The 26,219-nt window shown below is 40.8% G+C and overlaps 1 protein-coding gene across 12 annotated transcripts in view; it reads right to left on the bottom strand.

Annotated features, from left to right (window-relative positions):
• Positions 1–5,326: 5,326 nt before the first annotated feature.
• SLC8A1 (solute carrier family 8 member A1) overlaps positions 5,327–26,219 on the bottom strand; it is a 385,679-nt gene continuing 364,786 nt past the window's right edge. For all 12 annotated transcript variants that reach the window (XM_030311230.1, XM_030311231.1, XM_030311225.1 and 9 more), the window contains one exon: positions 5,327–8,793. In XM_030311230.1, coding sequence (XP_030167090.1) covers positions 8,417–8,793 — 377 coding nt within the window. In that variant the 3' untranslated portion in view covers positions 5,327–8,416. The remainder of the gene's footprint in view (positions 8,794–26,219) is intronic.

The raw sequence follows: 26,219 nt of genomic DNA, 5'->3' as shown, positions 1-26,219 counted from the left end.
TCTAGAGACTATAAGTGGATGGCAAGGGTTGAATACTGATGTTACTAAATCCTATGTCTCAATAATTATGTTTTCTTTAAGGCTTTGCCATAGAGATCTTGGCTTCAGAATTGGCATTTAAAAGCATCTCTATGGGTGTTTAAAGTTTTAAATTTTTAATTTTTTCAAGGTGATAAGCAGATTTAGTCCATTTTGAAAATGAGTGCAACCCTTTTAGCTTTCTCTCATCATCTGCAGTTGTTTCTGAAAGATGTGCCATAGAGATTGAGTCAGAAGTATGAAAAGGGGCATAGAAGCAGAGTCGTTGATACAACCCTACTGCTCATGGCTTCTTTGGGTGCTAGATTCTTTTCTCAACAAAATGAAACCAGTTGTTGGGAAAATTCCCAATCTATTTTGATGAGAAAGATACTCATTTTTTAAAATGTAAATCTATGCAGGATCTGTGAAGACAACCTGAGAACTTCAAGAATATTTTAAGCCACTTGCATACATTTACCATAGGATCATCTGTCTCTAAGAAGGTTCGAAGTGTCAAATTTCCTAAGGGATTACTAATGGCAGCAAAAGTCTTGTTGTTCTTAAGAGTTTTAGACTAAAACTCAAAGATAATATTTTCCTACAAAATGTAACAATAGGAGAGCTAATAAAAATGACTTTCAGTTTTTGCATGATGTTATCCTTTGCTTAGATCCAATACCGCAAAAATTTTGTTGAAATAGCAATAAGATAAAGTCCTTCCAGTATTTCTAATATTGGGACAATAAGTGTCCCAAATAAGGTCCGGTATGTAATGAAGCAGTTGGTTAAATAGGCTCCAGTGACCTGATGTCAATATTACTACCCCTCTCTGTACCCACTCCTTACCCTGACTGGACCCCTTGGAGAAATCTCATGTACTGGTTGGTTGAAATGGTTAGTTTGTCTGTTAGTAAGATCTTGGAGGGAAAATGCTAGTCACAACACAGCCAGCGTATGTGTAAGTTGACGGTTGCTTGAGTGAAAATATCTTAGTTAAATTACAGCTAGTGGAAGATCTACATGGTTGTAGATGATTAGGTTTTTGTGGCAGAACTGGGTAGGAGTCTCACTCATGCTTTCCTATTGTGCCAAAACATATTTCTAGAAAATGTCAAGTGATGTATGGGAGCCTGCCTGCTCAGTGCTATGTTTCCAGGGAAAATATAAAATCTCATTCTTTTAATCCCTCAGGATTTGACCTAGATGAGCATAATTTTTTTTCAAGAGCTGTTTTCAACACCCTCCAAATAACAGAGGGTAATTGGAAAAGTCAGAAAGGTGCTCTAATCGATCCTAAAGACTGTCTATCAAAAATGCTTGCTAAATGAAGGGAAGAAAAGTGAATTTCTTTCTTTTAAAGATCTACTCCTGTTTTTAGAAGGATATATATGATTAACGTTCTAGGCAGCTTTCAAACAACTTTGAATTTGCATCTTTAGCAAAAAAAGAAAAGAATCAGGAAAACATTTCTTTCTGTATCTCTCTCCCTGTTCTCATTTATAAAAATTTTTTAAAAATCTTTATTTTTGAGAGAGAGAGTGTGAGCAGGGGAGAGGCAGAGAGAGAGGGAGACACAGAATCTGAAGCAGGCTCTGAGCTGTCAGCACAGAGCCCAATGTGGGGCTTGAACCCACAAGCTGTGAGATCATGACCTGAGCCAAAGTTGGACGCTTAAGCGACTGAGCCCCCCAGGCGCCCCCTCCCTTTTCTCATTTATAAAAGATTCTGATAAAAATGAACCCTAACCTGACACGGGCTTTTAGGGTAATCTTAGACATCCAAAAACATAGTTCAAGTTATTTGACATACGTTGTGTGTTTTTGTATTTATATATATCTCTCTAGGGAGAGATGGGACAGAGATTTAATGCTGAAATTGTGTCTGATTCATATCGAATTAATCTTCAAACCACCATTTCAAATGTTTTTTTACACTGGTTGAAATGGCAACTTTTGGTAGGAAAAAAAGATTGAAAACAACTCTTCTATTTGCATGAAAAGGCCGGTGTTTCAGAAGCCTTTCAACTACTGATAGGTCTTATTGTTTATTTGGGTTAGACTCAAGCTCAATAGCCCATCTGATGATTATTTAAAATATTAAAATTCTGAAATGTTAACATCAAAATGAAATCAGCCTTTTATAAATTAAATTGTCAAATTCTGAAATGTAGAAACTTCCTGCCCTCCCCCCCCCCCCAAAAAAGAGGGAAATTATTGAAGGCATTTTTATGAGACACCTGTATAGATCCAGTGTATTCCATAAAATAACTCGATAATATGGAAAAGGCTGCCCAAAGCATACTTTTTGGGGGTTGCCAAAGCCAGAAGTTATGTATGTCCAGCTTTGATTTCCATATAAAAACAATACAAGCTGAAATTGTCCTGTTTTGGGAAACTGGAAATTTATCTTCCTTAAAGTTAATGACTTTCAAATATTTTAGACAAGAATAGTGATGAAATCTTACCTCACACATTTTATTCATGCTAAATTCTCTCATTTTTAAGTATGTTCTGTCAACATAATTAACTTTCACCTAAAACATTATTTTATCCATATTACTCACTGAGCATTAGAATGTAAAATCTCGAGATTTCTTCTTTGGAGCATTCTTCCAAGTTTAATGGTAAATATAAGAAGGCAGAGAAATGTACCCATAGAGAAAATTAAACTATTTTTCTCAGAACTAGCTATCTGGGTCATATAACTTTTATCTTAAATATTTATACAGTTGATTTTTTAAGTGAAATATTTTGAAAAGTGGTTATATATTTGGTTATTAGAATTGTTCCTTCCACTTGGAAAGAATGGAAACTTCATATTAGAAGATAGGTCAAAACAAATAGTATCACATTTTTAAGAAAGCTCTCCCTCGAGAATTTATCTCTTGTCCTACCATGTGGCTTCAAGAAGGGTCTGACAAAAAGTTCTGTAAATTAAGTGGGTTATTTCAACTTGGGAATGTAGGGGAGAGGTCTTTGGAAATCTCTGGGCCAGATCCTTCTTGGTGGGTAAACAGCTTCCAGTAGAGGGCTGCCTAAGAATTCCAGTACATTAATTCCCCTGTCACCCCCAGTATACTCCTGGCTTTGGCTAGGTAGATCTGTCTTCCTGTAAAGATAGGAGTCGTGGTTTTAACTACAAAGTCATATTGCCTTTTGAAGTTCTGAAGGAATGTTCTTTCCTACAAATAAATCAAAATAATAATATATACAATGACTGTTGATTTAAATGTCCCTTAGGAGATTAAATCAGAGGAAACTTGGCAAAATTGAAAATTGGTAGAGCCTCTGAGGAAATCTTTTGGGACATCTTGGCAGGCAGGGAAAAAGTCACAGAAAGCTACTCACCAGTTCTTGTGGGCTGGAAAGCTTAAGTGCTCTCTCTCTTGGGAGACCCAACGCTCAGTGGTTGTTCCTTCTATAGGTAAGACATCTCTGCCTTGGGAGATGATTAACCATGGCCTGATTAAGCTCCAAAAAGGAAATATCTAACTGTTGGAATTGATTCCCCTTCCTTTGTCATCCTTGTAGGTGGAATACCATTTGGACCACACAACACTTTAAATGTGCTGGGTGGAAGACCATGAACATGGCTAGAAGTGATAGGAATATAATATTGAAAAGAAGAGTAGAAGTGCCGTCCATTGACAAAAATCTGTAGGTAGATCTGAAGGAAAGCTAATACATGCACTCATAACAGCATCTTTTTAAGAAAAATATGATTGTGTAAAGCTCTTCTGCCTAGTGCACTCACTTGTTTATCCATTAAAATGCTCAATTTTGCCCATAGCTAGAATGCTTTCAAGTGATTACTGTAACAAAAGCTGTGAATGCCAGGTGTAGGTCTGGATGAGATCTAAGGTGGTGCATTGTCAATCACGAAATGGCCATTATATAGTTATGAAACTAGATGCAAAACTTGCTCTGAATGCAACTGCCCAAGATCAGAGACAGAAAAGCAGAATCAAAAGAGACACTCAACATCATGAGCCAGGAAATGCTTTTTAGAAGAGGTCTTAAAGGGGCTGACTTATATTCTTGAGGAGGTAAAGTTTTGACAGTGTGTGAGAATGGAGGGCTTCATCATCTACCGGAGGAAATTTTTTTCTAATTGCTTCCACAAAGTTCTCAGATATGCGTAGAACAGACCAGTCAGATTGACAGATCAGTATCCGGGATCCTGGGTTGTGGAATCAACAATGAATTTCCCTGTGTGGAAAAGGCAATGTGCTTCTATTAACTGAGACCACTGGGGGAAAAGATGCTGTGTTAGGGATTCTCATTGCAAATGAGATCCACCTATCAGAATGCCTGCAAGGTGGTTTAAAAGAGCAAATTTTATAATTTTTTCTTTGAAAAGCAAGAAGAAAATGTGTGTGCTATATAGAAAGCAAAGCTCTCAAATCTTTACTGGTGGTAGGCTTGAATCATTATGTTTGAAAGAATTAAAATTATCTTCTAAGAGGTTGAGAAGCATTGAGCCAAGGCATTTCCTTGAAGGGTAAAGAGTCAAGACTACTCTGGTCATTGAATTACTCTTTGTTATTTAAAGAAATAAATATCGGCTGCTCATTTTGTGTTATACCAAAGATTGGTAACTGGGAGACATTAATTGCTGATCCAAGAAAATACTTAAATTATACCTTATTTCCTTCACATGTGAAACTGTGCCACATTATATACGGACATAATGAGGAATTCTAAAGCAAATTTGAAAGACTATCAGATGAATATCATTTACATGAACACAGTGGATTCTATTGTAAGAACTAAATCCACTGATAATTTATGTGGGCTTGCAAATAAGTACAAACTAGAGGTCACGTTTTTCCCCCTGCAAATGCTTATTTCTGGTGTCACCTCTTCTTATATTATTGATTGTATGACACATAAAGTCACTAGCATGTAATTAGTCAGAAATTAATGCAAGGAAGTTCTATTAGGGATCAAGAGGAATATAATATATCGATACCAGAAGACTATCGCTTGGACCAGTTTTATCAGAACTGATTTATTAGCTACAATATTCTAACAAGTGGTTGGATGTGTAACTGTTTATGGGTTAATGTTTTTGGATGCAGAAAGGAGGCAGATAAAGGGTACTAAAAGATGTAAAAAAATTAGTGAAATGGAGAAACATCCAACATTTATCTCCGTACCATCAGATAGATACATATTCTGACACTGTGCTCTCTTGGGACATTAAAAAGGAAATACTATATGACCAAAGGGTTGACATTTGCAAGAATCTGAATACTGGGTATCTATTGTCTGTCTTTTGGATGAGGATACCAATTGCACAATAATACCTTTTTGGTCTTTATTTCTTCAAAACATGAAAACAAAAATGAAGTAGATGACAATGAGAGAAAACATTCCATACAGAATATGCTGTATCACTAGTGATTAAGTCAGAAACAATTAGAAACTTTATTTGTGCCAATAACGTGTACCATTTATAAGGAACAGCACAATTAGTGCACTTCCCCCCTAAAGCTGTGCACAATACACACAAAATAAAATGAAATAATTTTACACAACTACAATTATTAACAACCCTGAACAATCAGAATCATATTTTCCCTATAACATGAAACTTTAAAAAGCAAACAAACCAAAAAGCTTTGAAATTAAAATTCAGTGGCAAGAATTTCTGAAAGTCCTCTGTGAAAATCTGCGGGATTATTGACATTCCAAATATGGCTAAAATTGAGTGCAAAAATCTAATATTTAAACAACTCATGTCCTTTGACTATATTTACTTGGTGTTTCTAGGCTAGCTTTCCATTTACTAAATCTTAAAAAAAATGGGTTAGAATGTGCCCCCAAAAGAGGCCACCAGTTTTGGACCACGGCCTGCTGGGGTGAGTCTCCTGGAGATATGAGGAACAGTAGAGGTGTGGGGCATAGAAAAGTACTGTTGTCCAACAAAGATAAAAACTGGGATTAATTGGACCCGTTCAGTCCTCTGGATCACCAACATGATTGCCTTTCTTGGCTTACAATGGGGAGATGTACAGATCTGCAAGATTGGCCAAGGATACATAGCATGCTTCCCCTAACCTGTGCTTTATCTCTTAAGTTAAAATCTTAGATATTTGGACAATTATATTTGTACAGTTTCAGTGTGTTTATGTTAAGAGTTTTATAATTGTTTTTTCCCTGCAAGATAAAACTTTTCATATGGCTGTGATCACTTTTACCCACCGAGAGAGCAATCACATTAGCTGTGAGCCCACTGAGGGTGGGGATCTGGGCTGTCTTGTTCATGGTTTAGTCCCCAAGAGTAGCACAGTACCTGGTATATTGAGTAGTAACCAGCATTTAATTATTCATTCAGTCACTGGATGTTTATGAAATGATGAGTGATCATGATTAATGAGTGGAAGAAGAGAAAGTAACTCTGAACAGCTTTTATCTCTTAAGTATCTTTGAATGGATACAGAGGGCCAGTGGTGTCTCTGGCCTGGGATGCTCTATAGAGAAGTCTCTGAGACAGGACCAAAGTCATTGCATTTTGCCTCCTTACTAGACTCACTACTTTGGAATGTTGGGTTTATCCATGCTCTTTGGTATTCTGAAATAGAAAGAGCCATTCCTTTTCCAGGGTTAAAAACCTCCCAGTGCAATCCTCCTGGGAGGCACTAATCTCATTAAATTGCTTCCTCCTTAGTCACAAGTACAGAAGATACACTTTTAAAGGCCCATTCGTCTCCCTGGCTTCATTCCTACTCAGGAACTGCAGGTACAATCAGAGGAGTCTGGATGTTGAAAGTAACAGGGCTCAAAATAGCCTTTTACATAAAAAAAAAAAAAAAAAAAAAAAAACGAACAAATCACTATCTACCATCTGTCCCAGACAGAGCAGAAGTGAAATAAATACTTTGGGGGCAGGGCAGGGGTGGGTGTCAGGGAGGTGGAGGCTCTCAAAGCCTGGGCACATCGAATCTGGCCACTGCTCTACAACCTTTCTCCTTTGCCCTCCTGAATCATCAAGAGGTGATTCTTTAGAGGCCTCTGGTGTATTCCACGTGGCTAATTTTCCATGAAGATAGTTGGTAGTTTGCCTGCTGTCCTCTCAGTAGCTTTAACTTCCCAACGAACTGTTATTGCTTCTTAGAAACGAATGTGCAAGTCCATGAACAATAAGCCATTTTCTCCTTTTATCCCTAGTAAAATCAAACTCACAACACAAACGTTACAACTCAGGTGAAAAGGAGACTCACTTATATCTTCAATGTCCAGTCAACGTTGCTGAATGGGAGAACAGTATACGCTATACTCTACTATATACAGGTACGCTTATTTTGTTTTTCATCCATGCACTGTGTAACAGGTATCACGACAACATTCCCCAACAGGCACACGAAGAAGGAGCAAATGTTCAGTCATGACTGGAACAGGATTGTGCAAGCCATGGATACTTTCAAAAATAAAGCTGACAAATGATCCCAGGCAACAGCGAACATGGGACTGGGACACACATGATGCAAATGGAAAACGATGATGTGCTTTTTTGAATGGGGTTATTCCTGTTTGCCTGAGAGATGGTGGGCAGGAGGAGGAGGATTGGGATGGGGGACCTGGGGGTTAGCCAGGCTGGAAAATCAGAATAAGGGCCTTGCTAATCATAGTCCAGACCTGAAGAGATAAGAAATAAATGATTTTGCACGTTCTTGGGAATCTAGGCACGTTATTCCTGTACCTGTTAAACAAGACTGTCAGGCATCATATCTTTGAATGTCAGACTGTATCTAGAGCCATCACTTCTCCTGGCTCCATTCAAGCGCCCATGCTTCTTCTTGGAGGCAGCTTTATCTCTGCTCATGTCCCAGAGAGAAGCACGAAATTTAGTGATCGAGCAAAGACCTGCCTCTTCTTCAGCGCCCATGTCCTTTCTGAATCCCAAATAATTTGTCAAGTGTTTGGAAGAGAGGGCAATTGTAACGATTTAAATTTTTACCAAAAACCCATTTGCACTTAGATTGGTCATCAACTCCCGCAAGGGAAACAGAAACTTTGACCCTCCCAACAAAATAATACAAAATAAAAGTCAAACGTCAGCCACCTCCCAGCCCCCACCAAAAACAAGCAGAAACAGAAAACAAATCAAAGACTTAATGATTTATGAACCTGGAGAGAACACAGTCCTTCTAGGCTGAGCTGCAAAGATGCCCCTGCCTCCGTGCCTCGTTCAAAGTGGCGATGCCCCCTGGGAATAAGAGGTGATGGTTTCTCACTTCCGCCCTAGTACAGAGTATGCTCTTGAAGCTGGGTTCCATCAGCAGGTAAGTGAACATGACAAATGTCAGTTTCCTCTGTTCATTATACATAATATTTTATGTATATATTTATATACGTATATATATATAAATTTACTATATCTGATTGTTCCTTTAGAAGCCTTTTATGTGGCAGTAGGCCTCCAGGGAGGAGAAGAAAATGTACAAGAGCCATAGGAGCACGAAGAGGCAGGATGTGAGGAGCTTGGCAGTCCGGGGCCCACCCAGCTCACCTCCGATCTCTGGCCTTCGCCGATACAGCAGCACCCCCACATTGATGAAAGCAAAAATGGTGAAGAGAGTGACAGAGAAAGCTAGCGTGCCAGGGGACACTTTGAACTGTTCCCCGTTGGCTGCGTGGTAGATGGCAGCGATGGACCAGGCCACGCCGATTCCCAGGAAGACGTTCACCGCGTTGCTGCCAGTGACGTTACCTATGGATGCATCTGCGTACTGGTCCTGGGTGGCGGCCACTTTGCTTGCAAACGTATCTGTGGAGGAAGGAAAAAAAGGCAGTGACACTCAATATTTTAGGTCCGTGGAGCACTGGAAGCTTCCGTGATGTACTCTAGGGTCAAATCCCCTGACGGAAACCTCGTGACCAGGAGGAGGTTTTCCTCTTCTCTGGAGTTCCCCTCCTGTGGTCGGAACAATGGGATCTAGACATCAGAAGCCAAATGTTTGGTGTTGGCTGTGTTACCAGATGATCTTGGGTCAATTTCTTTGCCCACAGGTAGCACAGTTCTTTGTGAAACTGAGCTTGCAGGGCAGCATTTTTCAGAGTGATCATGACCCGTCTACATTAGAATCACGTGGGGTCCTCAAGCGTGAATGGTACAAGGTTCCATCCAGCTGGGCTGCATCAGAATCACCGGGGCCCAGGAATCTGCTTTAACAACATCCCAAGAGATTGTAGGTCACTAAAGCTTGTGAATGGCTATTGGAGGGAATTGCTAAAAGGTTCTGTATCGACAGCTCTAGGTTACAGATGAGGAAGCTAAGGTGTCAGGAGATCTTTCCAAAGATTCAAGAGCAAATCCTCAGTGGAACTGAAGCTAATTGAACCATAATAATAGCTGGCATTGGCCTAGAGCCTTAGGAATAGGAAAGCCGACTCACCTACATTACTGCACTGATTGTGACAATTCTATGAGGGGGCACACTTTGAGGACACTGGGCTTCTGGACAATAAGTGATGGGTGCAACATCACGCAACAAGGGAGAAGCCATCTCGGGGCTTGCGCTGGGACCTCCCGCCGTCACTGCAAGTACTCGTTCACTGCAGGCAGCATCGTACCTTTCACTATGCCATGCGTACCAGTGGCCATTCTCAAAGCTTTGTTCGCCAGTAATCCCGAGTGCATCTTCTTCTGAAGATAGGAAAATCGTGGTCCATACAAGGAGTAGGACAAGTGACTGATACTCGCGATGAGTAGAGCATAGGGCATGTTTGTGCCATCAAATCCTGTCGTCACAACTGAATGTGTGACCCCAGGTGGATTACTTAATTTCTCAAGCCTCAATTTTCCAATCTGTGAAATGGGGATAGTGACACCCACCTCAGGGTGCTGTTGAAATGCTATAGGTAAAATGCTTATCTATCTTGGTAGAAAGTAAGAGTAGCTCTTTTTGTTCTTTTGCAAAGACCATGTGGGTAAAGCTGGCTGATCAGTTTACTAAAAGTTGAGGCAGGATCTGAAATCGCTCCTTTCTTTAAGCACATAAACAGAACTTGCAGGATACTCAGTTTCTTTTCTGTTCAGCTCCCTTGTTAGTATCGAAGTCCTCTCAGTTACCTTGGCAGAATACCTTGCACAGTAGGCTTATAGAAGACATGAATAACTGTGAGATTGAACTCCTATTTGCAAGAGCCAGTAATGGCAGGTGTGATATTACCGTAAGGTGCCGTGTCATCTGCTCTGGTCCTCCGGAGGTTCCTGGGATGCTCTGGGCAGGCATGGACTTGTGGGATATTTGGATCACTTTCTCCCCTCTTTTGCTACCCTGTTGCCACCATCCTCCTCCTGTAGATCTCCAAGGGGGATGATACATCAAGCATGCAAGCTTCTATCAACCTGTAGATTTTTGTGCTTTACTCTGGGTGAGTTGGTTATTTAGGTTGCTCAGAGGATAGTTCCCAGCAGCATCCCTTTCTTTTTTGAAAGGAAGTCAACATGGAGGGCCCATCTCATTAATCTTGACCTTTCTGGTAGAAAGCAGGTTTTACTTAGTTTTATAATTAGACAAACGCTGCCTGCTCTGTACCAGGCACTATCCTACATGTTACACGCAGATTCTCATTCAACCTTCTTAGTCTTAAAGATTTTATGGTTTGGGAACACCTCTTGGACATGTCAGTAGAACAAGGATTTTTAAACCAAATTGTTATAACTTCAGAGCCCATTCTCCGTACACCCTGCACTGTCCCTCCCAGAAAGGCTAAAGTTTTCCCTTCCTCATTTCAGATGGCCCTGTCCCTTCCCCTCAGAAACTCTGAAACTGGTTATCCCAGAATGCTCTTTCCTGTCTCTCAGCAAAGGCTGCAGGAGGGGTAGGCGGTTTGCTCAGCCACCCGCCCGTATTTGAGCCGCTTTGTGTATTCAGCTCACACACCGCAGCCCCATCAGGACTATCATGGAGACTGGCGAGTGAAAGCCAAGCGAGGCAGATCTTAATGGTCTCTTGCACTTCATCATTAAGAGTTATTAGGAGCTGCAGCCTCCACAAAATGAAGTCGTTTTGCTTTTCTCTTTCAAGGACAGAGAGCTGAGCAGGGAAAGTGAAGGCAAAGAGTGGAAGGCAAGGGAAAGTGGCTCATGGCTCAGCTGCTTCGGAGGAACACTTGAGATGTTCTGTGCTGACATGGCTGTTGGCACCAGCTGGTGGTGAACAGATGGCTGTGTTAGGCTGGGCCCGACGAGGTAGGGGATGATCCCTCCCCGTGCTGCAGGGGCAGGCGACCTGGCACTCACACCTGCTGACCTCCCCTGGCCTGTGGCACATGGCACACAGGACTTCCTGGGTGCCCCATCTCCACTCCAACCCTACGCTTTTCTGGAGGCTTCTGCCACTGTGCCAGAAGGGGATGAGGCGTAAAATCAAAGATTCCTGGGGCCCAGGGACCCTGAACACCCAGACCAGTCCTTTTGCCTGAAAGACGTCCCTGGGTCTGCAGGGATGTCTCCCTCCCTTGTTTTTCAATAGCCTATTGTGAATACTGAATTGGAGTTCTTGTAACAACAGGTTCCTGTTTTTTCAAATGCCTTTCTCTGGATTCCCTACAAGATGAGTAGTGGAAGTAATTAGCTGATCAAAACAGTGAAACCTGTTTGGGGCCTATTTGAGTCTCGTAGGTTTTATTTACCTGGGTTATACATCAGGCCTTTTATCCGTTTTAATTCAAAAGCTATGTAAAAATTACAGAGACACATGCAAACCCAAACCAGTAACCTTACCTCCAGCAGAGACGACTCTGTTTTCCAAATAAAGTGTGATGGGATCTCCCCAAATTGCATTCTGTCACTGCTCTGCTGCTTAGTGCAAAGAGCAACGCATACGTTAGACTGCCAAGCCTTACCCTGGACACTAAGCTCATACCCTGCTTATGGCTGAGCAAGGCAAAGCCACTCAAATGCCATTCCCCAAAGTAAAATCCAAGAAATAACTACCGCTGTGGTCTGAGGGGTTGTAATCATATTCAGAACTTGGCCCATTTAACAAACACATGAATCAGGTTTCCCATGTGATTGGCACAAACTAAGACATGTTGATAGTTACATATATGTGTCTTCCTACCTATGCAGCTTAGGTCAGATTTCTAGTAGGAATTGTTGCTTTTCACTTCACCTTGAATTCTGAGGCATTTTGGATTAGTCCTACAGTCTTAGACTTTTGGTTCTGCCTCCTGGTACCTATGACTGTAAATCATAGGGAAGATTCAGTCGGGAGACAGTGTGGCTGGAACTAAACCATACATCACAGAGTCAGGACATCACTGTTCTCTGCAGACCTATCCTGACTCTGTATAACCTTGGCCAAGTCATCTGGTCAATGTGCACAATAGGTCGGCACATTCTCCTTTCCTCCAAGAATTGTTACCTGAATCTTGCAAACTTTACAGCGACATACACACCAAGCCTTAAATGTCTCTTCTGTAAAAATGGATACTTATTATATTCCTGTAGGTCACACACAAGGTTTATTATCTAGAGCAAGGGTTTCATCCCAGACGATTTATTCTTGACTTTTAGCCTATTTGGGGGGCCAGCTGTTCAACCCTCAAGCACTTTGTGCCTCAGGAACTGACACCGATGGTGATTTTAATTGGAATCCAGCCTGCTTGTCAAGGCATGGTTACTTCCCCAGCACCTGTGAATTACAATATAAGAGACAGACCAGGGGGTACAGAGCTTCATGATACAGTAGTGAGAGAAGCTCATTAAGGAGACAGTCCTAGGTCTTATGTGCGTTGTTGGATAAGACACTTCACTTTTTTTTTAGTTCTAGTTTCTTCATCTAAAATAAAAAATTTAGAAGATCTCTAAGACTATCCCTAAGTTTACTGTTTGGGTGGTGTGCGGAATACATCAAAATACTAAATTTATATGTATGATTTTGCTGTGTTTTTCTTTTTTGTAGGAGTTTGTACATGAGCACCCATCTTCATTTGAACCGATTAATCTCATTTTAAAGAATGGCCTAAATGAAACATTCAAAGATCCTAGGAAGAAAGGTCTCTAGACCCAAAGATATTGCCATTGATCAAATTGTGGCAATATTTATGAAACTAAACCACACCGCCCGGAGTCATTTGCCTTTTCAAAATAGATAAACGTTGGCAAAATTATTTACTTGAAACCCCTCTGACCAGCGAGCCATTTATATGCGTGACCCATGGTATATAAATGGTGGCAGTGACGACCTTTGCAAACTTGGTGCGTTATGTCAAGTTTGCATACCACTGGCATGGGAAATACTGGGAGAGCCTGGTTCAAAGATCTGGGGCTCCACCCTCAACCTACTTAATCAGGCTGTCTTAGGAAAGGACACATTTTAACAAGGGCCTCACGTTATTCTTCTTTATACCAAGGTTTGAGAACCATGGCTCTGAGCCAGGGAAATGGCTGTTGCTCCAAACACCCATTGTTTGGGGGGCCTTGCTGAGAGGGATAGATGTTTCAGTTTTGGGGAAGCAGCTAATTTCTCTTGGAAACAGTGATGCCCTCCGGTCTAGTGGTGGTTTGACTCAAACACACACTTGGGTGGGTTTAATGGAGGGGCCGGGGCTGCCCCTCCAGTTCTAATGCCCTCCAACTCTTGAGTTATGCTATGTTCTTATTATTTTTAAACCTTGTTCCAGCATGGATGCTGTGAAAGACCAAAGGAGGAAGGAAATTTACTTAAATTCGTAGAATTCTGGCTCCACCATTCGCCAGGTAAGAAGCTTACCTACTTCAGAGGGTTTTGAAAGAAACCCTGTTAACCTGAGCAGCACGCAGATTAGGGCCTGAGACCTAATGAGTGTTCAGCATTACTGGCTATTTTTATAACCCAGTAGCACCAGATCCTAAGAGAATAAGTGGTGGGGAATTCTGACTCAATGTGATAATTCTAAACTTTCAGGGAGTTATAACATCCTTTAAAGACTGCCTAACTTTATGATCATGTGCATTTAAAAATGCGATAAAGCATAAAATTATTCTCAAAAATCAAAGCGATTCTTTATTTTGAAAATTCCATATAGCCTGAGTCATGGAATGGCATTGGAGCTCTTCTAGTTTTAAGGCCCTAATCTCACTAGTGACTGAAAGGCAAGCAGGCAGGCATCTATTCTCCTCTAGGCGCTTTTTGTCTTGCTTTTTTAGAATTCAAATGAAAATCATTTACATGCGAATTCTTCTGTCACTGAGGACTTTGAACAAGATTTTGTCTTTAGTTGTGACATTTACCCAAGTAAATACGAAAACCACACTGCCTCACACACGCACTCCATTGGTTCATCTCAAAAGAATCCTTATTTGACTTTCAGGTGAAGTGCAAGAGGTCAAGGAATTACTGATGTTGACGGATTAATGACCAGTTAGGAGTTGTAAAAACAGAAAAAGGGAAGAACACTTCAGTGAGATTTCTGCCCATAAAAGCTCCCTGAAAGAGTGTAAAAAAGAAATGGAGATGGTGACGTGACTTATTTTTAGAAGGGAACAGAGGTAAGTAAGAAGCTCCAGAGGATTCGTGTTGGCACATCGGAACACCTGCTTCTACTCATTTTTATCCCCAACTGCAAATCAGAAGCACCAGGGCAACATTTGAAAAATACTAGCTTCCTAGCCCCACCCAAGCTTCTGTTTAATTTGTCTGGAGCACCAGTATTTTTTAAAGCTCCCCCAACCAGACTGAAATCCGCTAACCACTCAGAGCCTTTGTTTCTTCATCCGTGTGAGGACAATGGCACCTCCCGGATAGCGTATGGAATAGCCCTGACGCACAGATCGTCGAAAACCAGCCTTGTTTTGTTACCAAATAACTTTTCATTTTGATCTTTGCAAGGGTACCTCCAGGACATTGTTTTCCTGTCTTGTATTTGAAATCCTGGGAGATTTGAAATTCAAAGAGATTAATTCTAATTAAAAGGGAAAAGTAATGGGGGTTTATTTTTCTGAGGAACACAAAGTGGAGGAGAGAATGAACACAAACCAACAGTGCTATTTGATCTGCCTTCCAAAATGTAATTTGATCCGTGCTCTCAAAAGAACGTGATAATACTCCACTCTTAAACACACCCATAATGGGATGATTGTTCAGTATGATGTCCATGAAGATTCAAGAGAGGATCCAAGGTTCCCCTTCCTTGTTTAAACGTCTAGCTTCATGAGGTTTGCTGAAATTTTCTCAAATCCCTGGTTCTAAATCTTTGAGGTCAACAACAACTTTTGAGCCTCTCAAAGAACTCTAAAGGTTTGTCTGAGATGGGGCTAATTCAATTCAATTCAGTTCATTCTGTTCAATTCTATTCACTCCTCCCCATGCCCACTCTTGACCTTGAAAAAAGCCCCAAACCAACTAGCTGGGTGTGGAGCAAAGAAGTGGTATTCTGACCTGGTTGTCTCCTGAGACTTGCATTAACATGGTCTTGGAGTGGACCAGATTATGTATGTTAAGTGGGTTTGGTACTTTCACTTTGGGGGTCCTGCTTGTCTATTTCCCCACATAAAAAGGTTTATGCAGATTATTGTGGTGGAAGTTGCAACGTGTGCCTGATAAAATAAGGGGTGCAGGGTTGACTGACTTGAGAGAAGTCTCCTGTCTCTGTTCAAGTGGTAAACAGGCAGCTTGATGATGACCATAGTATTCCACAGTTCCCACTGGGTTCATGTGAATCATTGGTTCTGCTTGGCATTGAGAGCCTTAGTAAGCAGAGGTCACTGTCCATAGTTCATTTGGTCACCTGATTCCATGTTACTCTGTGGTTAACCACTGTTGTTACTGAAGGATGCCAGTGCTGATTACTGTGGACTGCATAATGTCTCTAGTTATAGTAGGAAGGAGCCTAAGCTATGGAGTAAGACCTGGTCCTGGTCCCATTTACCATGTACTGGGTGTGTGGCCTTGGGATAACCTCTCTTTAAGACTCTGATATCTGTAAAATAGCGAAAATAAAAGTCCCTATTTATATAGCCATAAAGATGATCAAAAGAAGCACTACAAAATGGCTCAGGATGGTGTCTGGAAGTTAGTAGGTGCACAGCGAATATTTCCTATTTCAGAATTCTTTCTTCTGGTGATAACAAAGGGAATGTTAATGATATTAACCACTTTTTATTATGGTTTCCTTCAGCTAGGTGATTTAAGGTTAATAAACCTATAGGATTTAGGGAGAATGTGTTTCTGTCTTTGATGTCCACAAATGATAGTGGTGATAAGGGCAGTGATAGTTAACATTTACGAGGCTCCTAGGCGAGGCTCTATATATGGCTTCCCATCGGGGCACCTGGGTGGCTCAGTCGGTTGAGTGTCTGACTTCAGCTCACAGTTCGTGGGTCTGGACCCTACATCGGGCTCTGTGCTGACAGCTCAGAGCCTGGAGCCTGCTTTGGATTCTGTGTCTGTCTCTCTCTCTCTCTCAAAAATAAACATTAAAACAATTATGTATGGCTTCCCATGTAATCTACAAGACAATCATATGAAGTAGGAACTTTTATTATCTTCATTTGATAGATGAGAAAATTGAATCTCTGAGTATAAGAAAGTTGGCTAAAGTTATATAGCCAATAAGAGGTGAAACTAGTATTCACAAACTAATGTGCTCCTAGCCAGAATTCATGTTCTTAACCAAGAGGGCACTGTGTATTGACTGACTTTATGCATAAGAGCGTGGGGTGTTGACAAGGACTGAATAACATACCTGAAATTTGAAAATGGGCAAAGGGTTCCAAGAAAATATCCAGAAACCTTATAATGTTCACCTCTGACTATAACTACACAATACTAAAACAGCTTATCAGTTGAAAGAAAAGGATTAAAATGGTTGTACAGAGAAACATGAGCCTGACTCCTTTAGAAAAATATTTGTACGGGTCAGAAACAGATTAAGAAGGGGCTATTTCCATGGATGACCCTTCATACCTTTAGAACAATATTAGAGATCACTGACAAAGTAATTTTTTTCAATTCCTAAGTTCCTGGCTTCTCTTGCTATTACATTATAGTACATAAAAACAGGCTTGAAGGAACCTACTTTTAAAATAACATCAAGGTTCTGGTATTTTCAATTTTGAGCCAGAATTTTTTTACTTTTATAATGAACCTTTATTAATACCAAGTCCATGAGGGTAAAACATTGTTGAGATTTAGATCAGCAGCATTTTGCTAATTTTGAAAAGGCAAAAAAAGGGCATGTTTGGGGCTACAGCAAGTAGCTAACTGTCACTTTCCCAAGCCATTTTGTTATTAGATACAACTGGAACTCCTTGCCTCCAACACAGTCCAGGGTTGCCTGCGTGAAACAGTCAGTGTCTTCCACCTTGCTGTTCCTTCCTTCCCCATAATCTCCCTCTGTCCCTCAACCCTCCTTGCCTTTGAAGCCTGGTTTGTTCTTCTATGCTTTGTTCTATTTCTGGAACATGTCTCCTGTCTGAATCTTCTCAAGTCCTGCTTTAGAGATGGTAAAGCCATAGGTGCCCCAAGCCTTGCTAGAACTACAGGTAGCTGAGTGGGACCCGACAGAAAGACTGTACTATAACTTGGAGAAAACAGAAACGCTCACTGCCACTTCCAGATAGCCTTAGTAGGTTACAAGAGAACTTCCCTTTCAGCTGGGCTATACTGGTATAACTCAAAGCCTACAGATCTAGATAACACGCTGAAGACCCCCAACATGTGCCCTTGTCCTGTGGATGGTTACCCAGTTATTTATTCCTCATAAACCTTCTTTTTTTGAGAGGGGTTGCTTTGTGCACTATGAGTTCAGGAAAGTGTGTACACTACTAAAAGTAGACAAATAGAGTCATCTCAATAAACAGTAAAGGTCACTTTCAGTGATCAGGGCTATGGTAAGTGGGATCCTAAGGGGGAAGTCGGCATAATACTGCACACACAGCAGGTGCATCTCAGCAGGCATCAGGGTGAGGAGAGGGGGGTGAGAGTAATGAAGAGATTTCCTGGCCATCAGGGGTTTCCTGGCCTGGAATTTAGAGTTAGGAAGGTGCTCAGGACAGATCATAAAGTGGAACAAGAATCTTGAAAAACAAACTTCATCCACTATAAAACTTTTCTGAGGACGAGCTGTGAAGGGGAGAGATCTATGGGTCGTTGTTTCCTTCGAACCATTCTTGTCAGGCAATGATGGACTATATGACAAGGCCAGAATCCTCTCTTAATTCTGTATCTGTGTTACGGTAACATTATATTGTATTTACTAATAGTGTATTCCATTGACTTCAACCCACAAAATTACTTCGCGTATTCATTTGTTAAGAGCTCTGTGCCCTTAACATTTCTGGGAGGGGATATAATACCCAAGTCTTCCATCATTTGTACCTGGGCTCTTACTAGAGATGTAATTTGGAATGCGGAGACTAGAAAGTAAGGTGTAGAGCTCCATCCAGGCTGCTAAGGATACGTGATGAGGCTGAGCTCTAATGTCATATTTTGTTCTTGTCTCTTTCCCAGGCACCTAGCACTGCTCTTGGTAGATAATTTTTAAATGACTTTTGACAAAAATTTCTTATTTTTACATCTGAGAGCTTTCAGAGCTCTTCCATAGATGTTCTACTATTTGTTCTTTCTGACAATTCAGTGGGTGGGTGCATGGATGGGTGGGTGCCGTGTTGGTTTTTTTTTTTTTTTTTTTTTTTTTTTTTCAGGGGAGGAAGCTGAAGCCCCCTAGGAGGCAGAAGGAATGTGAATGCAGGGGTGGGCTTAGAATCCACATTTTGTGATTCCTGGTGCCGGGGTTCTCATGCTGGAGGCTTGTTTCCAGGATCTCTCATCAGATTCCATTCTTGCCAGATATTATCCCACGCTCTGAACCTGATGACACATCTAGATTGCCTAACTTCCAGGGCTGCTGTGGATATCAAAGAGATAATTTATACAGATGTACTTTTAAAACAATGAAGCTATGCAAATGTGGTTACTGTTGAAACACTTATTGTGTTAAGTGCAAATGCCCTGCCCTCATGAAATCATCATTCACCACTGATGCCTTAATGTGGATCATTTGTTGCATATTCCAAAGTAATAACTAACACGGAACATTTAGATTGGGAGGGGAAGAAGTATTGGGAAGAAAAACCCAGGGCAGTTGGGTACTATCCCCTAAGAACAGATGTTGGTAGGTGTAACAAGAGAGTCACAGCTGCCAGAGAGGAAGGTAAACCACTGAAAACCTCAAAAGGGTTATGTAAAGGAATAGGTCAAGAAAAAGTAATGCCTTTTCAGAATTTCTAAGGTTAGAACTGCTGGGATAAGTTTGCAGGGGGATAACCAGAGGTTTGAGTGAGTAGGTAATTTTCCAATGATTGGTGTATAAGGAGTCATACTACCCTATTAAAATACCCCCCGTGTGTATAGAGTATACATGCTCTTGAATCCAGGATTCCATGATCCTGTTTTATTTTCTTCTCAAGAATGTTCATCTCATTGCTATCTGAAACTTTATCCTATTTTTGTTAAGTATCTGTTTTCTTCCCCTGGGGTATGCACTTTGTGGGATTAAACATCTGTCTCGTTTATCCCTCTGTATCTACTATGTTGAATGGGGTATACTACTTAGTGGGTACTTAATATTTGTAGAACACATGAATCAAAACACATGCAAAATGGCTCTGAATCCTATGCCTTGCTACTGTATCATACTGCTTCCTTTGATCTGATGTTTAAAAAATGGTTTTAAACTTAACGTCTAATGACTCGTGTAGAGGGAAGATGTCTGGAATATTTGATGATCGAGAATGCCACATTGTCTCACACTCAGTTTGTGCTTCCTGGCATCATCTGTCAGAACACAGTTTTTTATTTTGAATATTACTTCTCACTATTCCTCTGTAGACTGAGCTCTGGTGTAGAAGTTGTAGAAGAAAGGGCTTAATCCATACTCTCAGGAAAACAAGACTTGGTCCTGAAGTTATCAATGTCAGGTTCTTCTAGGTGGTTTGACCCTTGTCTCCCTACATGTGGAACTCTGGAAGCACAGATGGAAACAGACAAAAGGATGAGCATTTTCTGGTGTGGTCTCACGCTGGATGTTGACCCCTTTCTGAGCACCCTGACCAGTTGTCTTCTAATTGGACAAGTGGGTTAGTTTAGGGCTTTTGCTTTGCCATTTTTCAGCTGTCTGAAGCATCATCATACAAAGAATCCTTCCGAGAAGGACATTTTCGTGATCTTTTTGCACATTTGTGGTTAGTTGTTGTTTCACAACTCTAACTCAGGAATGACAAGGTATAATTTGTCCTCTGCTGGCTCCGTTTGCGAACCCCAGTGGGGATCATTTCAGTTTGGAACCACAGCAAGTCTCGCTTGTTGTCTCAACCCACGAGTTTTTAGGGCGATAACCTAATAATAGCTTACAATTTATGGAGGACCCTGTCAAAAAGCCTCCTGGGCTCCAGAACAGGAGGGAGCGAGGGGAAAGGAAACAAACACGACACAGCATTTCCTGATTGTAAATAATAGAACCAAAGTGGCTATCTTCTCCGTAGCACGAAACGTAGGATTTATATGTGCTGAGTTAAACAAAGGTTATCTAATATGGCCACCAATAGATTTGGCATTTCTGGGTCATGCGCCAGAAAAGGTGGCTGAAGAATGTGAGGCATTTTATGGATTTAAATCCTTTTTGTGGAATGAAGCGGAGTATAAACTGGTAATATATAGCTTAAGTTTCAGTCCTGGGCAAAGGCAGGATGTGAGGTCTGTGCGCTGAGGAGCATTGATGGCATTCCAGCTGGCTTTGTGCTTAAATGCCAAGCACCATGATTTCATGTCTGTGATATGCACTATCCCCGACAGGTATTAAAATGCTTTTACAGTCACATGTAAGATTTGCTTTTTAAATTGAATTACCATTTTATTTGCCTTCTCTTCTAAAAATAGCAAGGAGCCTTAAAGTCATTTTGTTTCTCATGCGGTGCCCATGACATGGCAATTAGGTTCTGCTTTTTTTTGTAGCCCACTTTTTTTTTTTTTCTTTTGAATTCAGTGATAATATTCTGTGTGCAGGAGACAATGTTCACAGCCTGTGTTCTAGGCCCTGGTCTCTACTCTCTTCCTAATGGTTTTCATGGATTTGTATTGATCCAGGGGCCAATGACCAGTGTCTACAGGGTGACAGCTAGGGCTGGGGATAATAGTAAGAAGCTGAACTCATGAGAGTTGCCTCATTTTCAATGTGTTATGATTACCTGAATGAATTGGCCACGGATATTTAGCCTCTATAGATCATTAAACGGGGGTTTTACCCCAAGATTCACAGTGCTAATTCTAAATACCATTGTGTGATATTTTCCCCCAGCGATTTCAAATATATGAGCCAAGGCTACTGTTGTGGGGGAGGGTAGTGGGATTGTTTTAAAGGGTGCACATATCTCTATATTCACAAAGCAATAAAGACCAAAAACATCTCATATTTGTAGTTTGCAAATGACTATAGAGATGTTACGGTGAATAAAACAAAAATTATCTTAAAATTTTACAGAATCTGAGGTAAATCCCTACATTTATGTATTACTAAAGTATAGTTACCATCATGTGGAGGATCCATGACATTTTTACATTCAAATTGGTCCTTGAGAAACGCTGAAAGAAGCCAAATGTGTGGGGTCTTCAAAGTTACATTAGTGGCTCCCTGGGGCAGGAGGCAAAGGTGGGGGTTACCTGTCCGTAGCTAAGAGGGAAGTTACAAGAGGGAAGAAATTCATGTGGGTAGAGGTGGGGATTACCTGTCAGTAGCCAAGAGGGAAGTGACGAAATGTTCTAAAGCTGGATTAGGGTAATGATTGTAGGGCACTGTAGATTTGCTAAAAAAATAAAAAAATAAAAAACTCCCTTAACTGTACATTTCAATGGGTGACTTATGGTATATAAATTATGCCTACAAGGTTGTTTAAAAATGCAGCCTGAGGCCTGAATTTAAAAGAAAAAAAAAAAGCACAACAGTGGTTCTTGAAATTTTTCATTTTCATTATCTAATTTTCACATGTGACAAGGGAGAAATGAAAGTTATCACCTCAACATTATTTTCAAGTCACTTCTAAGAGACCCAGGCTATTGTTAGTCCCCTTGGAGCAAACAGGCCTAAGGTCTTCACTTGTTTTTTTTTCCCCTTTGCAATATACCTCAAGACTAAAAAGGAGAGGAAATCTACATTCATCCGCATTGCACATTCATAACACCAGCTCTCTGAATACAACACACACACACACAAACCACTGAACAGCGTGATGTTTCTGCCAATATCCTTGCTTTGTCTGACCTAGACTAGGCAGGAAGGCCCAGAGAAGACTAGGGTGAAACATTTTTAGTTTCCCTTCTTTTACACCATGATTTTTGTGGGACTGAGTGAAGGTGGTTGGCGTGGGATTGGGGCACTAATCCAAAGACAGGCTTATGTCACATTGGGCATGACGCGTGCTGCATTCTCAGCTCCCCGGGGCCACCTCCTGGTGGATGACATCATTGTCAGCATCCTGGTCCCCCTCCAGCCTTGTGCTCCATGCCAGGGACCCCATACAGTGCTACCTCTTGATACAAACTAAAGATTGCAATTGCCAACAAAAAATTTGTAAGTACTAAATACAAATTCTTCTTTTGGGCTGTAAGAATAAGGGATTCAAATAGTTTTGAAATGGGTGTTTCCCAGGTTTTTACAAAAATGCTTTGGGTCTGCTGCACTTAGTCTATTCCCCAGTGTTTTAGTTTAGAATAACAGGCAGTTCTTATGCCATTTGTGGAGCAAATCTTGTGAAATCTGGTATCCAGCCTTCCTTTGTTTCGCTCTGTCCTTAGAAATGCTTGCTTTTGTAAGCTTCCTTCAAGTCCTATGACCTCACCTATTCATGAGAAAGTGTGCTGGAACATTCCGAGCGTTTTACCTCCAGCTGGCTGGTCACTGGCGTGAGGGTGAGAGAAGGTCCTGTGGAAAGCCCTCTGAGTGATTAAGGGTTGCCCGGTGCTGGACCTCTGGCCATGTCCCTGGGTGGCTCTGCCTCTTGGCCTGACTGTGATCAGAGGGCCCATTTTCAGCAGTCCTGACCTTTCTTGGTGGTGAAGAAACTGACTGCTTATTCAGGTATCTGGAAACAAAATATACCTGCCCTTTCGGATCTTCCTGGGGGAACCAACATTATAGCCATGGGGAAATCCTGGTGCAGAGTAAAGCAATTCTGTTTTCATTCCCATTTAAGCTGTTGTGAAATGTTAATCACCCGATTAAATTCGTATACAGGTAATATGTAGCTATGGTATGTTCTCTTCAACCGTGTCTGAGTTGAAATGCCAATGTTGAGTGTAAAAGCTCGGGGTAGAATTGCAGGAAACAGGAACACAATTGAGAATGTCCACCAAACCTGAATTCCTAATGTAGGAATTCCTAACACAGGACCTCGTAATGAAGATGGGCTGCGAATTTACTTGGTTTGCTATTTTTCACTTGCTGTGATACAGCTGAGCTAACTACCGGGAGGCCTAAGCCTATTTATCAGTACATTGAGGTAGAAAGGAAAAGAGATCTAATATTTTTTTCAAGCACCAATTATATGCTAGGCCCTGTACCGGGTGCTTGATAAAGGTGCTCTCATGCCATCTTCACTACAACTCTGAGGTAGATTTTCATGTCCCCATTACTGTTATTCAGATCAATGAACTAAGGTTGACAGGAGTCAAGCAATTTGCCTCTAGAGGTGGGGTGGGTGGATTTGAACTCACGTTTACCTGACTCTAAAGCTCATGTTCTTTTATACCGTCTTGTGGAGAACCATGAATACCCCACTAAGAGATGATTTTGCATAATTCTTATATTGAGGCTGTTTCCCAGTTAATCCGTGAACCCAGAAATGAAAACACCAAAATCTATCTGAAGTAGGATGGAGGGAGAGGAAATGGTTGTATCAGTCGGATTCCTCGTTATTCTCCAGGGTAGATCAGATGGCTGTGGGATTTCAGAATGGCTGGATACAATCTACCCTGAGAAGAGTATCTGATTGTGCTGTGTTTCCTTCTGACCCCATCTCTGTTGTTAAGTAAGGGGGAGGCTGAGTGTATGTACTGATAGATGCCTTGGATAGTTACTTCTAGTGATTCTACTCCCAGGCTCTTACTCCTGCTCAGAGACCTAGAAAACGGCTTGATTTCCAGAGTTTCCAGTAAGTCTGCAGAACGTGACTGCTGGGAGAACATCCCCGGTATGCCCTTCCTGATCCTGACGCCCGTGCCTGGTCAGCCGTGTATCACAGGAAGCTTTGGTCTCGGCCCAGAATGACCAAACCTCCTTTAAATTTTTACAGGTAGGAAATGCTAAATGTTTATGGGTATAGAAATAGGCCTTTATCATTTCTGTAATTTTTTGAAGCATGTACCCTACTAGGTGCTTTCCATGCCAAAGGAATAAGGATATAAGGTGCCTGACCTCAAAGAGCTTGAATATAATTCTACTGTGGCATGCTTTAAAAGTAGGAAATACTAAATTGAAGCAAAGAAAGAAGTAATTTCCCACAAATTATAAGATATGTGGGAAAATATGGGATACTTTAAAAATAAATCCATATAAAAAATAAATCCACATAAAAAAATAGAGTGGTTGAGTACCAGATTATGATAAGGAGAGACAATTTGTCATCAATTGAAACTTGGACTGAATATGAGCAAATCATTTATTCTCTGTGGGCCTTAATTTCATTATGTAAGTGAGGACATTGGTGCTGTCTTTACGCGATAAAGGGACTTTTAAACAGAGGCACCGCTGTCTATACAACCTGCATGACTGTACTAGTTATGTTAGGATCCCCTGGGAAATAAAGCAGTGGGATTTAATAAATTGTAATGTCTTTGTTACTCAAGTATACTCTATAATGTAGTTTTCAGAGTTTTTAGAAGTTAGGAAAGTAAAAACCAAAACATGTTAACCATGAATAAATAATATATTTTATATATGTTATATATATGCATTATATATACATATATACACATATACATATATATGTATATATATATATATATACACACACACACACACACACACACACACACACACACACCTGCAATGTTTTCTAGCACAATGCCAAAGAGGTAAAAAATAAATTCACTTTTAGAGAATGGTTGGGTCTCAGGGACAAGAAAATCTCAGAGGAGACAAAAATCACTTCATGTAACTTAATGATATGATCTAAATGAAATAATAGATAATATAAATACAGTGTGTCTGCCTAACACACAGTGGAGTGGTAAAGTTTTAAAAGGTTCCTTCCCTGATCATAATATTTTTCCTATTCTTTCTCATTTTCTGATGGTTTCTATTCCTTTTGACATTTTGAGAGTTGATGTCAGTGTAGAGAATGTTATTTCCTAGATTTACAGCAATTTTCGGTTGACAAAGTGCTCTGAGATCCATATTACTTTAATCCTCTCATCAACTCTGCTTAAATTGTCATGTATCGGGGCTCCTGGGGGGCTCAGTCGGTTAAGCATCTGACTTCGGCTCAGGTCATGATCTCGCTGTCTGTGAGTTCGAGCCCCACGTCGGGCTCTGTGCTGACAGCTCAGAGCCTGGAGCCTGCTTTGGATTCTGTGTCTCCCTCACCTTCTGCCCCTCCCACGCCCGTGGTCTGTCTCTCTTGCTTTCAAAAATAAATAAAACATTAAAAAAAAGTTTAAACAAATTGCCATGTATCATCATGCCTGTTTTACAGGCAGGAAAACCAAGGCTGAGTCAAACAACTGATTCCAGTCATACAATGAGTAATGGTTGGAAGTCCAGCTTCCTGGATTCAATTCTAAAGCTCTGTACCTATAGTTCTAAAACTCTCTACCTCCTTGGTGCATATTCATGACGCTTCACTAAGCAAACATAGTGAACAGCTAGTATAACTAGTTTTTTGTCAAATTCTTCCTATGGTGTTTAGAAACCTGGAAGTAATGTAACTTAAAAATAGCATACATTTTCTCTAAAATAAGGTTTTATTCTTTAAAAAAAGGTTCTATATACAGAATGGGAAAAATGCCTAAGATCATCTCTTTTCTTTCTCTTCATGATTTAAAGTGTCTACAATGAAATAATTCCTACTTGACAAAACTCAAAGGATATTCAAAACACTGGAAGTGAACAGAGAAATCTAACAATACCAGAGGCTAAGAAGCAGCCTTAGAATGCCCAATTTTAAAATTGTTGTGGTCCTAGGAGTAAACAGCTCCTAATGGGAAGATA

The sequence above is a fragment of the Lynx canadensis genome, chromosome A3 (assembly GCF_007474595.2).
Source record: "Lynx canadensis isolate LIC74 chromosome A3, mLynCan4.pri.v2, whole genome shotgun sequence".
Lineage (NCBI taxonomy): Eukaryota > Metazoa > Chordata > Mammalia > Carnivora > Felidae > Lynx > Lynx canadensis.
This window is presented reverse-complemented; position numbering and strand designations above follow the sequence as displayed.